The sequence below is a fragment of the Apis laboriosa genome, unplaced genomic scaffold (assembly GCF_014066325.1).
Source record: "Apis laboriosa isolate Shangri-la unplaced genomic scaffold, ASM1406632v1 scaffold47_cov149, whole genome shotgun sequence".
Lineage (NCBI taxonomy): Eukaryota > Metazoa > Arthropoda > Insecta > Hymenoptera > Apidae > Apis > Apis laboriosa.
This window is the reverse complement of record NW_025223437.1, coordinates 4,081,742-4,098,877: the sequence shown is the minus strand read 5'-3', so window position 1 is coordinate 4,098,877 and position 17,136 is coordinate 4,081,742. Positions and strand designations below refer to the sequence as shown.

The 17,136-nt window shown below is 32.8% G+C and overlaps 1 protein-coding gene across 1 annotated transcript in view; it reads left to right on the top strand.

Annotated features, from left to right (window-relative positions):
* The window catches only part of LOC122716681 (glutamate receptor 1), a 277,322-nt gene that overhangs the window by 124,800 nt on the left and 135,386 nt on the right, over window positions 1–17,136 (top strand). Inside the window, 1 exon segment of the mRNA XM_043939999.1 lies at window positions 15,656–15,808. Within this exon segment, the coding sequence (XP_043795934.1) occupies window positions 15,656–15,808 (153 nt within the window).

The following is a 17,136-nucleotide window of genomic DNA, read 5'->3' as shown; positions in this document are numbered from 1 at the left end:
AAAATAAGAAAACTTTTTTGATTTTATTGAGTTTAAAGTATTTTAAGTCAAATGATATACGTTGTGGAGAATATGTAGTTTCTGCATGCCATTTGAAATAATCTTTATAATATTTCTTTTCTTTCTCTTGATTGTGTATAATTCAATTATAATCTCTTCAATTTTTCAACTGTAAAGATCAAAATACATTATATTAAAAGAGTAAATTAAATATATCTTTAATTTCATTTTCGTGTTCATAATTATTTGTATAAAAAAGAAGATACATATAGTGATTAATTTATCTGAAAGGATCTCACGGAATTAAAAATCATTTCTTCAGAAACCTTTCCAATTATAATTCGTTATTATCTATCGTGCATCGTAACATTAATATTTAATCCTTCGATAATGAACTTCCTATTGCACACAAATTATACACATAAACTAATTATTCAATAGTAATTCATATAGATTTTGCCATTTGTGAAATTGCCAATAATAATGTAAGATGCTTAAATCTTTAGATAAAGTTTCTCTACCAGAGTCGAAAAGACTCAACGTATATCGTCGTAAATGAACGAGAGATGAATTTTTCGAGGCTTGTTGTACATAACGATAGAGAAAAGATGCAAGACGAATTTTCGAAATTGAAAAAAATAATCCGACTGTATCGAGATTATCGTTAATTTACATGAATTGAAATCACGTGGAGCAACTTAATTTTCCATCTCGTATCGAATTTCATTCCCTTTCCTCCTCATTGATTCCAAGATTGAATGCGAAGTTGGAACGTTTCATCCCGTCGCTTCTCAAACGAAGAAAGTATCTCAGAGAGTGGAGTTTACAAGTCTCTCTGTTGAGTGTATTCACCAGCAGGTTATTTATCTTTGCCGGTACGCGGCGTCCCGGGGTAAAAATCAACGAGGGGAAAGGAATTCTTTCGAAACCGAAGTTTAAAGCAACCCCCATAACCCGTATAATTAATTCAGCCTGAGAAAACCGGGCAAACGAGGAACTACTACCCCAAAGATCTCCATCCCCGTCGAGAAGTGTTCGCACAATAACAATCTAATTGCAATCTTAGATGTTCAATCTTCTCATTCGTCGAAAATCCCCGACAATTCATAAATATTGCAGAGATACGTGTCATTGATATTTGGTACATAATAACCAAGGAACATTTGGCCGGGAAATGGAATTTCGTTCGATGGAAATTCCATCGAAGCTCTGCGAATTCTGTATTAATTATTGAAGCTTCTATGAAAGCTTTGTTCGGGCAATTAATTGGTCATAGCTTATCTCAATCATCCACCATCGAACTATTCTTAATTTTTGCAGACGATAGAGATTCTTTAAATAAATTTCTAAATTTTAAATTCTCTCGTCTCTAAATTCTCCTCGATAAATTTTATATTATAACGAAGGATTACGATGTTTGAAATATTTTTTTAAAAAATTTACGAACATTACGTGAAATTTAATTACGTTACTGCTAATTGATTGATAGATTATCCAATAAATATCTCACTGATTTTATTATTGTACAATATAACGTTAAAAAAAATTTTAACAAGATAGAGAGTTAGAGAGGAAAGAGATTATTGTTCAAATATTCTAATATTTTCCAACGTCTTTCAAATCAATACTTGTCCACACCCGAAACACAGTCCAATAAACTTCACTCGAAGCTATTTCGAACGCGGCATTCGATAATACACCCTCGACGGTGCCATAAACGCGTAAACCATCGCCATCCCGCGAAGGGTTGTGTAAAACGTCGAAGAAGGGGTGGCGCGGCAGAAGAGAAAGACGTCGAGGCGTATACAAAATTCATAATCTTACGGCGTTATAATGTTTGCCAGGATATGGGCTGTATAGAAAGTCCTGGTATGCATAAAGCTCGGTGATGGGGCGGTATATGAGGGGAGGGAGGAGGGAGGGAGTTGATGTCGGCTGCGAGTAAGGAAATATTATGACTGGAAGCGGCGGTAGAATGTAATGGATCTGGACTGTGAGCGGCCCACCTAGCTGCATTCCCACTTTATAAATCATTACCTGTACTCACCTATTGAAAAATCGGCCAGAATTGCCCCATATAGCGGGGATGGATAATCGAGGATGGACTCGCGAGATTATTCTTTCTTCCTCTTCTTCCCTCTTCGAGATAATGGCGTATCAATGTGAAAAGGAAAACTTTTGGTTCGATAGATTTCCTTTTGAAAGTTGTATTGGTAATTTGTATTAGTAAATTAACATTATTTAAATATTTTTATGATTTTTTGTGGGTGTCTTTATCGTTTACAAAGGTTGTATTGTAATAAATTGAAATTTTTATCATCACGTTTCGAGAGAATATTTTATTTATTTATATGTTGAAGTCCATTGCGTCGGGATTTTTCGATTGGATTTTTCTGTGATATTCAAAACGAAGTATAAATATAAATAAATGGATATTTAGAGGAAAAAGTTTGTGTTACAAATTTTTCGAAAGCAAGTTTTCTTCTTTCCACGAAACAAGAATTAATGTGATGTAGAAGACGCCGCGCTTTGGCACAGTTTTTAGTACTCGAAAATGACACTAGAGGTCGGGAGTTGCACAGAAGAAGGGAGCAAATAGTGGTAAGAAAATGGAAGAACGTCTTAAAATACTTTAAAACGTTTATTTTTATTAAAACGAAATTTATTTTTACATTTCGTGCAAAAATTGATACGTTCTAATATCAAAAAATAATTTCTTTCTTTATTTTCAGTTAATTATTCTCTCTTTATTATTTATTCTTCAAAGTAGAAAAAAAAGTTTATTCTAAAGCTGTTTCATTCGTTGCATTTTAAAAAATATAAAACCGTATTACCATATTCCTCTCTGTTATTGAACAAAAAAATTTGGAAGAATTAAAAGTGAGAAGAATAGAATTTTTTATTACTTCATTAATAATAATTGCAATTCCAATTTTCTTCAAATTAGAATTTTTATAATCAATCAATTTCTACAATCTTCAAAATAAACAGATTTGCAACCTCACCAATTGAATAATCAACAATTCATTCTCTCCTTTTTGATTGAAATTCAAGCTCGAACGAGCGATTTCGCATAACGTGAATAATATAAATATAATATAAACTCTGGTTGACCAAAAGTTGCCCGATGTAAACACGGGTTAAATAAAAATCCACTTTTTTAAATTCCGGTCCAGCAATCTCCCAGCATAACCTTCTCTCTCTCTCTCTCTCTCTCTCTCTCTTTTTTTTCATGCAAAAGTTACGTTCTTGGTCTGCGTCTGTGTTGTATCAAATCCGTACTCGATGGTACATGCAAATGCGCGAAAGTTACACTCGCGTTTACGCGATAAATCATTGTTAAAGTAGAGAATTTCCCCTCCCCCCTCCTCCCCCTTTTTTTCTCCCTTTTCTTTTTCCCTCCTGCATCCACGCTCCAACATAAACAATCATAAATCACACGCGTGAATGTAGTGACTGGTAAAAAGATGTCAGGTCATTACTTAAAAAGACACTTTGACGATTTGTCATAATCGTTGAAAGAAGACGGAAACCCATTAATCCCTGGGTCGAAAATTATTCATAAATCTGGTGTGTGCGCATACGATGCTTAATCTTAATAACTAATTTCCATCGAGGGTGATAACGTATGCGGGTAAACAAATCGAGTATGGTTACGAATAATTTCATTTCATTTTGATTATTATTATTGGAGAAAATGCAGAAAAAAATAAATAACTTTAAGTAACAAATGTGTTTGATATTTCTTTTCTTCTTCTTTCTTATATCGATTATTTGCACGGTGGTTAAATGTTATATTTCGAAGGAAAAATCTTGATTACGATAATATTGAGAATTGCAGAGATTCATAAAAGGAAGGAAAGACATTTGAAAATAATTGAGAATATATTTTGTAATATGAAATGCCCTTTTTCGATATATTATTATTCAATTTTTCCAGATATTAATTTTTTTTAGAAAATATACGAAAAACTTTTATCATATATTCCAAATTAAATATTTTTCTACGAACGCACATAAATGAACGTAATATTTATTTGTTGGATTTTCTACATCTGGAAGATTCTTTTTAACTTTTTAACTCTTTTCTAACTCTTTGATATGTTAAAAAACAACTGTGATCATCCTTTTCTTACTGCACATCCGATATATTTACGATGTATTCTATTTTCCTTTAAACTTATATTTTCATAAGAAAAAAAGAAATGACACGCAGAAATATTAAATTAAATTTTCTCAAAATTTCCAATTTCCACAAAAAAGTTAATTAGTTTGTGTCAAACACAAATATTCTATGTGTATAAAAGATAAGAATTGAAAAGAAGCATAGCTATTGGGGAATATTTCTTGGAGGAAAAGGGGTGGCGACGGTGGCGCCATGAAAAATACAAGCAGCGTGTACTTCAATCGCGCGGGCGGCCAGTTCAAGAAAATTTACGACTTGTTCGAGAACGCCAATAGAGTTCTACAACGGGGGCAGTTTATCAAACAGTTTGATAGGGTACATCAGTCTCGACGAGAACGCTCATGAGAGAGCGCCACCACTGATTCTTGATCGAATTTGTAGACGACCTGTTCCGAATTCATAGCTTTCCGGTCAAACGTCCACCATGGGAGATAGATGGATCGCCGTCAAACCAGGCCTACCAAATATATTCGAGAATAATCGATATCGAATAATGAATTTCGTTTTAAAACTTTGGGCGAATTATTCCGATAAAATTTCTTTTTCAAATCGTAGAATTATATATAATATGCATTTAAATTTATACTGTCTTCTATTTCAATTAAATCATGCAATTGTTTCGAAAAAATTATTTTTCAAATAAATTTTATTCTAGGAAAATCTATGTTTTTATTTAACCAATTTTGTAATCCACTTATAGGAGATAAATTCATTTGATAAAAATTTGTATTTTTTCGTACTTGAAATCATATTTCTCCAATCGGAATAATTTTCATTGTTATTGTCTATAACGAGTTAAACAATTTAACTTAAAATTATATATCATTTCATTCGTGTGATATTTCAAACATTCTGTATTTATGAATGTTACAAAAAATAAATAAATTACAAAAGAAATGTATAAAGCATTGTTATGAACGATAGATTTATTCATCTTTTTCGAATCGAAATCATTTTCGATCCACAAAATAATTTCTCCAAAGTTTCGTACAAGTTCAATTTGAAACTGGAATTAAAAGGCATAGGTGACAGATGCAACGTGAAATGTCTCGATATTGCCCCTCGAAAACTTGGACTAATTTCGCGGTAAAATGTCGTCGAAGCGTGGAACGAAATGATCCAACTTCTACATTTCGACATTTAATACCAACTCGATCGAATCGAGTACTTTTAAACGGGGGCCCAGCCGTTCGAGTTCCCGAGTGTCCGCTCGTAAATCTTTGAACAAAAGAACGAAGACAGGATCTTTCGGCCATCACCATTACTCGAAGGAGCTTTTAAGCCAACCCCCCGTTTACATGATTAACAATGTTCCTGGCTTGGTCGCCTCTTACTTGCCCCGAAACTTTACCTACTTTCTTTTCCATGTTTTTCACCAAAGATGATTCTGCGTTTTTTTGAATTGCATTTTTTCTGAAATGGAGATAAATAGAATAGAATATATAATATAAATAAAATTAAATAATATAAATAGAATTAAATAAATAAATTCGAATGGGTTTCAAAGTTTGAGTATATATATATATATCAGAATGATATTATATCAGAATACAACATAAAATGTTAATATACTAATTTATAACAAAGATGAAAGATTAATACAATAATTTGATCGAATATAATAATGAAAAAATACTCTTTGTAAAAGTTTTTCAATTATTGTGAAAAATTCAATACAATATATTTTTGAAAATTATAGAATGAAGTTATAACTATGAAACTCAATGGAAATTGTAATCATAAAATTTAAAATATAGAGTTTCCATAACGATTTATGCAAACCATGCATATACATGAAGTTTACTTGTCTGACCATATCTAGGATATTTCACTTGCCTTATTCCACTCTATTTCTCTATCGCTTTATCTGATTATCCTATTTATTTGATTATGACTAATTTATTCTTGCCATTTATAAAAATTTCATAAAAATTCTAGCAGAATCTTCATAATAATTAATCCAACATGAGTTATGAGTAAACCTTAAGAAGATATTGATGTACAAAAATATATAAAATAAATAAATTCTTCGTTCCTTTTCGAAAGACACCTTCAAAGATCCTGTATTTCATTTTCCAACATTTTCATCGAAATTTCAACGTTTAATATTACATTCGAAATTTCGTGCAAAGCGTATATCGCTCACAGCAACTTGTTATTTCCATAATACCGGACACCATGGACATACCGACCGATAGTTTACGAAAGTTGTACGTCCGCCGAAATTACCACTCGTATGGTAATTAGCGACGAATTGGCCGTGATTGCGACGAAAATAAGGAAAAGTTGATAGTTCGCAACTTGTTAATTAATTAATAATTGTTCATCGAGAGATTTATCTCGATACTGGGGTGGCGATCAGAACATCAGGAGAAGAACGATTGGAGGTGGTGAGCTCGATATCTTGCTAAATTTGAGAGAAGTATTATAAACGAAGTCGAAATTAAACAATACATTATGCATGATTGGAGTAGCTGCGCGTTTGGAGAGGAATTTAAAAAATTCCAAAGTGATTAATTTTAAATTATTTGCGTTCGAGGCAATGATTGATTGGAGGAATGAAATTCGAGAGGAGAAAAATTAACAATATTATATAAATACAGGAGAATCGATTATTGGAAGAGAATGATGATTTTTCGGATAATTGATTAGGAACAAATTTGATTTTAGAAGAAGATTTTCATGTATATTGTATAAAAGAATACATATATAAATCTTCGTAATAAGAGAAATAAAATATGAAAAGTAAATTAATTGTTTCTAGATAATTCCAATTTATTTAAATTATTTATATCACGTATACAAAATTAATTGTTAAATTTAGAAAGAAAACGTCGATTTTAGTGAAAAAAATTCTGTATTAAAAATGAATTGAGTTTAAAATAATGAAACTCAAGTTATAAGTAATTTTATATTCGCAATAAACGAATGAAAAAAAAATGAAAAACAATTATAAAAAAACTTTCCTGTCAAAAATCGCATTATTTTCGGGATAATCAATTACAAAGATGCGGGAAGAGATCTTAAATCCTCGTGATTAGAGGATGTTTCGTTAGCAGTAGGGTAATTCCGTTAGGGAAGTGCTCACATGCGGGCTCTAATCTGAGCATCTATTAAGGCCTGTTTACACTGCGGCAACAACCAAAGCCGTGGCAAGTTGGGACTTTTAACGTGAAAAGATATTCAAAAGCGTGTGTATGAACTTGAGATGACAATTTTAAAAATAACTAGCCAAAATATAAAACTGTCTAAATCTAAACATTACAAAGAAATATCGAATCGTGAAAAATCAAATTTTCGAATACGATTTGCGAAATAATTAAAAATTAAACACGTAAGGAACAAGAGAAATGCAAAAGAATTACAACAAATAAATTAATCCTTATTTAATATACTTCTGGAATACATCGTGTTAATTTAAACATAATAATTACAATTCTTTTGATAATTCAATATAATAATTAAGATCCATATAAAAATTCAGAAAATCGTATAGTCACTTTATCAGGTGTAGACCATGGACCACAGTTTACCACCGTCCTCGTTCGATCTCAAAGGAAATCTCATTTCTCTTCCTAACCGATACACGATTAGAAAAGTTCCTATTCGAAATAAATCTCTAAAGTAGACTCGTGGCAAAGATTCGTTAAATCGTTTAATTGAATTATAACCCGGGGATAAGGGAAAGGACGATAGGGACAAAAGCTCTCGAAAGGGGATCCTCGAAGAGGATGGAGGGGGGATTCTTCACCTAGTCGAATCTTCTTTCCCTTCCAGAAAACCTTTCGAAAATTATTCAGTCGTTCGTCTTCCTCCTGGTGGCTTTCGAGGGGTGAGGAGGATCACCCGGTATTAACATAAAGTGGATATTCAATATCCGCGGCCGAGAACTTAATTTAAATCCTTGGAACGTCTTAAGGGATACAATATCGGATCGAAGTCGCGCGAAAGGATGGTGGCATCGACTTCTCGATATTTGGACAGGATTTTTAAATCGAGTTTGTAGGCCGGATTTGTTATGGGGTCGACTCGTCGTGTCGATTGGCCACAGGGCGAAAAAGGGATTGCACGGTTCACCTTATGAATCCTCCTTCGACTCTTTTAGGAATCGATTACAGATGGAATTTCGTGAGCACATCTTCCAACGCTATTTTTCATCCGTGGTTCTCCTCTCTCGTTTTCATGGCTCTTTTATGGGTTTGGAAGTTTTGTTATTGTTTCGCGTTTTCCATTTGTTATCTCTGGGCTTTTGTTATCGTTCGATTTTTTTTTTCATCGTCGTTGAATCTTATTATCGTTTCGATCCCTGATTCGTTTGGGTAAATATAAATTTTAATGCAAGAAACATTTAAAATGTTTGTTTATACAATTATTAATAATATATCTAATGAGAAATTCAATTATAAATTGTGTAATGTCAAGCAACTGTAAGAAGAGTTAGAATTTATCCAGATTAGTAGCACATTAATAACACACAATTTTTTGTCTCATTTTTTTTCATCATTTAATTCGAATTAAAATGGTGTCATAATGAATTTATTATAATACAAATTTATATTATAATTATTAATTTATGGACTTTTATGAAAGAAATATACGTTTCCAATTAATATTTCTTATTCAATTTCAACTTGAAACGAAAATAAATAATTTCACAAGCAGCTTTTTTCTTAATCTCTTTTAAAGTTGTTATAAATAGATCTGTCGTTCTCTTGCACCGATATTCTCTCAATTCATGTGTCTTACGAGGAGAGGAACATGTAATTGGATAAATAATGACGTTAATAAAAAAATATTTCAAGTAAATGTTGAACAGTTTCGAACGTCATTTGACATAAATGTAAAATGTATCTTCTTAAATGGAGGATATGTAATATTTTTGAAAAATTTTAGAATAAAATTCTAAAAAATTTTTAGAATATTTGGAATAAAATTTCTCTTTCTACAAAATGTATCATATCTACGTATTAATCTCTGTTATACATCGATCGGTTGACAGCTTTGTATAATATATAATGATGTTGCATATCTCTCTTTTTGTTCCTGCATATGTTCCAATATAAACATGGTTAACGTTATTTCCCATTACACCATTACTACCGGTTTATTATACACGTGAGCTATCTATTGGTTTATCGATTCTGCTTTGCCAATATTGAAGTCTATGCATAGTTTCTACTTCAATTTCAAAATCTTTTTAATTTTTCTTTCCTTGTCCAATTATATTTAGATCGAGTTGTATACAAAATATTTTATTTATTTATCCATTCAAAGTGCATTTTTTAATTTCGTAAAAGAATATATCGACATACAAATTCTAATATAATTCTATATAGTTACAATATTTGAATATAATAATAAAAGTTCACGTAATATATAATTTTTTTTTACAGCAAGATGAGCAAAATCAAGGAAATACAATTACAAAGATAATAGAAAAATGTAAAACAGAATCTCTTTATGAATTAAAGATCAATGTTTCTTGTCATAAGAAGAATCATTATAATCCCCTTTTACCTTAAACAATTATTACCTCCAATATTTAATAACTTTCAAGACACGAAACTCAAAGTATAAAAATCGAAATCGTCTGACGAGTCGTCGAATTTTCCACTAATTTTCCACTATCGAGGCGACAGTATCAAACTATCACTTCTATTCGAACGTGTTTGTTTAAACATCCCCATAATTTTTACGTAGCGAAAGAAATCCCAGAGAAATTTTTCCACGAGAATGAAGAACAACTATCCGCATCCAACTCTGGTGGTTAACGAGAGAAAGCCCCCTTTGCACACCCTTTTCGCTCGTGCGCCGTAAAATCTGTACCGACACCATAATAAAAGATAACGAATAAAGTTAATGGGGAGAACGATCGAGGCGAATCCCGAAGTAACCGAAACGTAACGGCATTGTCGATCGTTGAATCGTCGTTCAGCTTGTAATGCCTATTATTCGAAATTTCCTCCATTTCGCTTCGAGCACCGATAATTTCAAGCTTCGATGATCAAACCGTGGCCCCCTTTTCCCTCAACGACGTCGATTCAGCTGAATCTGCTTGGCTCTCGGATTACTTAAACGTTACGTGTTTTGTGTCGTGAATAACGGCCCTCCCTCCTTTGTAGTCGTGGAGCGATGAGGAACCCTCGCCTGGCCGCATGGGCTGAGGTGAATACCGTATCAGAGAAAACGTTTGATTTTCTGAAATTCGTGGTAAATGGGACTGGCCCATGAAATTGTCACCTTCCAACTTTCGTCTCTCGACACGATTAATTTAGAATTGGATTTTGTCGCGTTCGATTCTCCAGGCGAGATTGTAATGGTCTGATCATAATGTGCTTATACCACTTGTGTCACGAGTTATCGCTCTATGCTATATATGTAATCGTAAATACCTTTAATGATATGTCTTATCTTATTCTACTTGCAAGTATTATTTTCTACTTATTCTACTTGTCTATCCACGATATGCATACATTATTTTTGACTGATTGTCTTTTAATGATTCGTCTTAACATTTGTCAGTTTTATTTCAGTTTAACTACAATGCTACGTCTATACTACTTCGTTTGACCGATCGTCTGTCGTATACCTTTACCACTTGCCTGTTAATCGTTTCGTTCCAGCTGCCTGATCACCTGTCTTAATCCCATGCCTGTAAACACAGCTTATTCTACTTGTCTGTCTAGGATGCGCCTACACCACTCGTCTAATTGCACGTCTGTCTATTACACGTCTTTGCTACTCGACTGACTAATGCTACAACATTCCTGTATCCACTATCAGATTAGAACATGGAAATTTAACTTTACAATCATTAAAACGTTCTTTCTCTCGCGACAAAGTAGCTAAAAATTATGGTCAAATCTTACATAGAAAATAAAAAAAGAAAAAAAAGGAACAACGCTTCGAATTCTGTGTAGGCAGAGAAAGGGTCACGAAGAGAATACGAATTTGTAAGATTTCACGCGAACGATAAAATGGGATAGCCGAAACAAATTACAAAGCGAAGAAACGATTAAGCTAGCCAAAGAGGGGAGAGGAAATCAAAGACAGAAGAAGAAAAGTTCGAGAAATCGACTATCATTCCTGACTCTTTAAAACTCGCCCTTCGAATACCTGGTAACAAACTAGCTAAAAAAAATCATCGAATACAAGGGTGGAACAAGAGAGGGGAAAGAAAGAAAAAGAGATACTCTTACGAGGCGATAAAAGTAAGTCGGTTCCACCCCTAGCTTACTTCGAGGTGTCGAAAAATTGAGGCGAAAGAAAAATATAAGAAGGTTCTTCCTCTCTAACCCTCTCTAACCCTCCTCTAAAGAGGAGGAAGAGGAAGAAACATCGGCTGGAAAATGGGGGAGTCGAAGGAGGTTGAAAGAAGGGGAGGGGAGGGGAATCGATGTGAGTGTGTGGTGTGCGTGGTGAGAGGGGGAAGGCTGGGCACCAATCGATAGACGCGCGGCGGCGCCCCACCTGTCAACGCTCGCCGAGATAAACACTCTCGGGCCATCAAGATTGGTATTTAAACCATTGGCGTTGTCCTCGATACACGCCTTTCGTCCTCTCTCCCCCTCCTTCCTCCTTCTCCCTAGCTAATTTCCAAGCTAAATTTCGACCCGAGCATCGCGGACTTGACGAATGGAGGCGAAGGGATTCGCGGTTCCACGGTTTGTATAAATTCAATCTCGCCACGATTGCTTCGACTTGTCCGTTTGATTTAGGCCACCTACGAAGACGAATATGATGGGGAGAGGGGATGTTATTTATGCAGGGGGTAGGGAAATTAGGGAGGAGCAGTCGAGGATTATTTTAGGCGATTAATTTGAGGAGAGTGAGAAATGGAGGGAGGGGGAAGAATGGAGTTGGACTTAAATTGTCTTTGTTTCGCTGTTATTCGCTTTTGTAATTCTTTGAATATACTTGTAAGTAAAACTTTTTCTCCAAGGAAAAGTCTTGTGTACGTATTTTTCAAAGTTTTATTGATTTAAGAATTGAATTTTTAATATTTGATTTGTTCGATCGTTGTTCAAACTCATTATAGAAATTCAAACTATAATTATTGTTTTTAAACATGGTGGAGTGAATTTGGATTGAAAAATTAAATTATTCGATCAATAATCGATTTTGTTTCTCGATTAAAAATTTTATATTAGATGATTATCATCTTGTGATAATCTTTTAAGTTTTTCAGTCATTATTATTTCATTCGTTGTTTGTTAACAGAAATTAGAACGTGTATTTCATGTATTTTAGGATTTCAATTCAAATTTGAAGAAGACGGAATAATGAAAAATATTGTCGACGATTATAGTTCAAAATAAGAAATTATCAAACGTCAATTATCGTCACAGTTTTGTCCCGCACGTGCCCCTACACAGATAAAATCTGAAACATATTAGATCATGAATGGTTGATCGGCCGTGAGCAACTTTACGGTCGTAGTTCATCAAACTTCTCGCAACTACACTATTAGAAGCTTGTTTCACGAACGAAGCGTCGGTGTCTTAGGTATTAAACAATGTTTACACTTCTGCTTGTATCAATTTCACCGAACCTCATTCCCTACGATCTCTATCGCTATCCACCCTCGAAACTTGTAACCTTGTGATCCCTCGCTTCGTTATAAATAATTGGTTATCGACTCTTGTACGTGATATCGTAAACAATGCATTTATCAACAAGTATATGAGAAAAGAAAAAGTTTAATATCACGACGGTAGAAGTAATTTAAACGAAATATAATCTGATCCCATCTACACTTTCGAATGAAATATATTCATATGTTTTGCTTTTGTTCTTTTGACTAATCGCTAATTATGTTAAGAGATAAAAATAATATATTATTGAAATTCAGTGAAATTAATTGTTGATGATTCACATGTATGATAGAACGTTGATTATTTGAACTGATTGAGAGAAATTTTCGAAGAAATTAAATAAATATATATATATATATATATCAAAATATAAGTATTCTTAATCTAAATATGCTTATCCTATATTCGAACCAAAATTGAAATAATCAACGAAGCAATCAACATTTTACTGTGATGCACAACTTCTTTACGTGTAAATAATTTATATATACATATATCAGCTTCACACTTATGTTCCAAATTTAATTTATATCATAGAGTTACAAGAATTTAAAAATACATATATATATATACTAAATTCTAATTCTAATAATAATCTTCTTCTTTTTGAACCTGAATATATATATATAAAGAAGAAATTGCATCACGAAATGGTTATTCTTTGATCGGTTCCATTTGATAGCCTCAGGCTGAATAATAATCTCGTTCTGATACGACGAACTTTGCCAGAGAGATGCGTTTCAAAAGGTAGAAACATTGGTGGTTCGATAAGAGCGCACAGAGAGGAGTCGGGGAGTCGCGTTGATATCGGCCGCGTTTAAAGAGAGAGAGAGAGAGAAGAGTTCTTTCGTTCTGTTCGCCTGGTAACTTCTCACAAAGGACAGAAGAAACGCTTTCCTTGCAATCTTGGTCTTACGATTTTCTCTCACATTGTCGCGAAATATTCAAAGTTCTTTCTCGAATATAGAGATAAAAAAAAAAAAAGAAAAAGGAACAGCAACGAGAGTTGTTGTAGACACCTGTTGAAATAATAATAATAATAAAGGGGCACAGTCTGATCTTATATAATTCATTATTCAATGGAATAATTTCTTGGAGAGGAAAAGTAAAAGAAGGTTTTTTAATTGGTACAATTAAATTTCACAGAGAATATAAATAGGGACAGTCTTTAACTTGTCAAATGAGAATAATTATCTGAAACAAAAAAATTTTTAAACTTTGAGTCACAGAAAGTACGAGTGATAGATTTTAAAATATTTTCCTATTTATAGTCTTGCCATTTCAAATATTCATTTTTATTTTCACGAATTCTGACTTTTACGTAAAAACAGCAGAATGTCGAATAAATTAAAGTAAACAAAGTGTAAAGAATGAATATATATTATATATATGAATTCTCTTTTGTGTACAGATTAATCCAATCTGAAATTCGATCAGGATTCCAAATTTTGTTGAGATTTTTACAAATCTTGAATTATTGTATTTCTTGCCGATATTCTAGTTGGTCAATCGAGATATTCTATTTGTTCAATCAATCCCTGTATTATTCCACTTTGCTGACTATAACTTATCCATACTATTAACTTGTCTGATCATGGCTGACACGTTTCACTTGTCCAGTTATAACTAGAGCAAAGCCATAACTTATAACCAACCATTCTACTCGTTGATTTCCATTCTATTTCTACTATTCTGACTATTCATCCGTTATTTCACTTAAATGCTTTATAACCAATGCTTATTCTAATTCCGTCGTGTTATATCGCTGACTCGTGTCACTCGTCTCAACGTGATTTTTCGAACATTTCGTAAATACATTCGTGAAAAATTGTACGCGACCACTGAGAAACTTAAAAAAACAATTTTTCAAGTATTCATATTCCTCTTGAATATGTCATTGTCCTCCAAAAATAAGAAATTATTTTGTTGATATAAGGAAGGAGAACGCGCGCCACGATGATCCTTCTTAAGAAGATTCACCGGATTTCCGGAACGAGAAATTGCGTAAAGTGGGGGAGGCGAGAAAGAAAAATCTGTGGGACGAGGTATTGCGTAGGTGAGGTTACAGTGAGGAATGGCGAGAGAACAAGAAGTTCTCTCATTCCGCGATGGAGAGGAGAAACTACTCTCTCAGGAAGAAAGTCAAATTCACCGTGTGGTGAGTTTAGAAGTCGTAAAGAAAATCATTCCGATGCGACTTTTGCCCCGTTCCTTGTATCTGTTCGCTACGCCGTGGGCAAAACACGCGGCGATGTTTCCCATTTCCCATTTCGAAAATTTTCAAAACTCTCTCCCTACGTGGAAACTGGAATTTTTCTCTTCCTGCTCGTCTGCGTTCGACGATTCTTTATCCCAGTACCAAGTGGATAAGAAAAAAGGGGGAAAAGGAACAGAGCAAGTATGAAACTCGTTTAACTTTTTTCGAAAGATCTATGCCAGTCGTATAAATCGTTCGACAAGCTCGATCGTTTGTATCATCGATAATGCGAGAAAATATTTTTAGGCAACGTGGGTTTCAGAACAAAATTTGTGCGCAGAAAATTTAATTAAATAACAGTGTACCATGATTTTCTGGTATACATGATCGATATATACACAGTAGGATTATTGCATTCGATAAATAAGTTTTATTTTATAAAAATCACGTTGAGATTTGGAGATTTATGAAGCTTTATTAAAAAGATCAAAATTAGAGATTGGACTCAAAATTTTGAATATAATAAGAATTATTCTATAAATTGTTCCTTTTTCTTAAAATGATTATGCATTATAAATAATATTATTATTTTTTAATGTAAATACTTAAATGTTTACAGAAATTATGTTAGTAATCGATAAAGCCAGAGTGATCAATGTACGTATTTTCTAATTACAGGTGCAATTTTCGAGCAGGGTACCGACGAAGTTCAGTCAGCCTTCAAATTTGCGATGTTCAACCACAACCAGAATACCACAACTCGGAAGTTTGAATTCCAGGCTTTCGTAGACGTAATTAATACCGCGGATGCTTACAAGCTATCTCGCCTTAGTAAGTACGAACTTTGTCTATTGGTCAAATCGATGCAACGATTCTCTTTCTCTAAAAATTTATTAAAAGCCAATTTTGATTATTCTTCGATAATCCGATAATTTAATAAATTACTTTAAAACATTTTTTTTTCTTCTTGTATTTAAAATACAATAAAATTCTTGTATTTAAAATACACTTGAAAAATTAGAATTAATGATTTGCACTCTTTCTGAATCTTTGAGAAAGAGATGGTTATAGAAATTTTATATCTATGAAAAATTCAGAATTAATTCTTTATTCGTAATAATTCTATTTATAATAGAAATATAATTGTTTCAAAATATTATCATCTCTTATATAAATGCAAATGGACGTGTAATTTTCATTTCTTTATATTTATATAAAATATTTCGATGACAAAAAATAATTTTCCAAATTATCTATTTTTAATCTTTTCACTATCAAATTTATCCATTATTTTATTCTTCTTTAAAGAAACTTTATCATTTATTGAATTACGCTTCACTTAAAACATACTTAATTCTTTTCAATTAAAAGAATCGTCACGATATATATTTTTCAAAAGGAAAAACAATTCTTTTTCCGAACTTCATAATTCGATTGCTGATAGCTGCAGAACGGGAAAATAACATCATAATGTACGATAGTCAGAACTAGACTTACGATCCTGAAAATCCTCGCGCAACTTTTCTCACCTTTTCAAACGAGAATTATTATCTAACTTCTTTCGAAACTGCCCTCCCAGTCGGGAAAAGAAGTCTTATCTATAGATCTTCGTAACACGATCCCCGGCATTCAGAGGAGAAAGATTTTCAAACTCGAAATTAGAATTTCTAAATTAGGATTTAGAAGCTCACAAGTAATGAATGAATACGAAAAAAAATGTAAAATGCGATTCAATAATAATAAACCATATTTTTAAACAAATTGATTGCTAAATATCAATGATATTCATATTTCATCAACCAAAATTTACTGAATCTGTACAAATTTGCCTAAAATTCCCAAGTTCTCCGATTTTACTAATTTTTAAGCTTCAAAATTGATGGATAATCTCACAACTTCTACGATTGAATTTAACGAATGATTATTCAACAAAATTCGTGGAGTTGAATTGTCCCTTAAAATTGATTGTATATTCCAAAAAACCATCCTTTCTAAGATCAACAGAAGTCAAAAAAAATATCTCTAAATCACACGAGAGGCTCGTACATACTTTCAATACCCAGAAATAGCTCTTTGACTCGAGTGTTTTCGTCAATTTTTATAAAGTATCCAGAAATGAAGGATAGTAACTTATATATATATATATATATACACGTAAG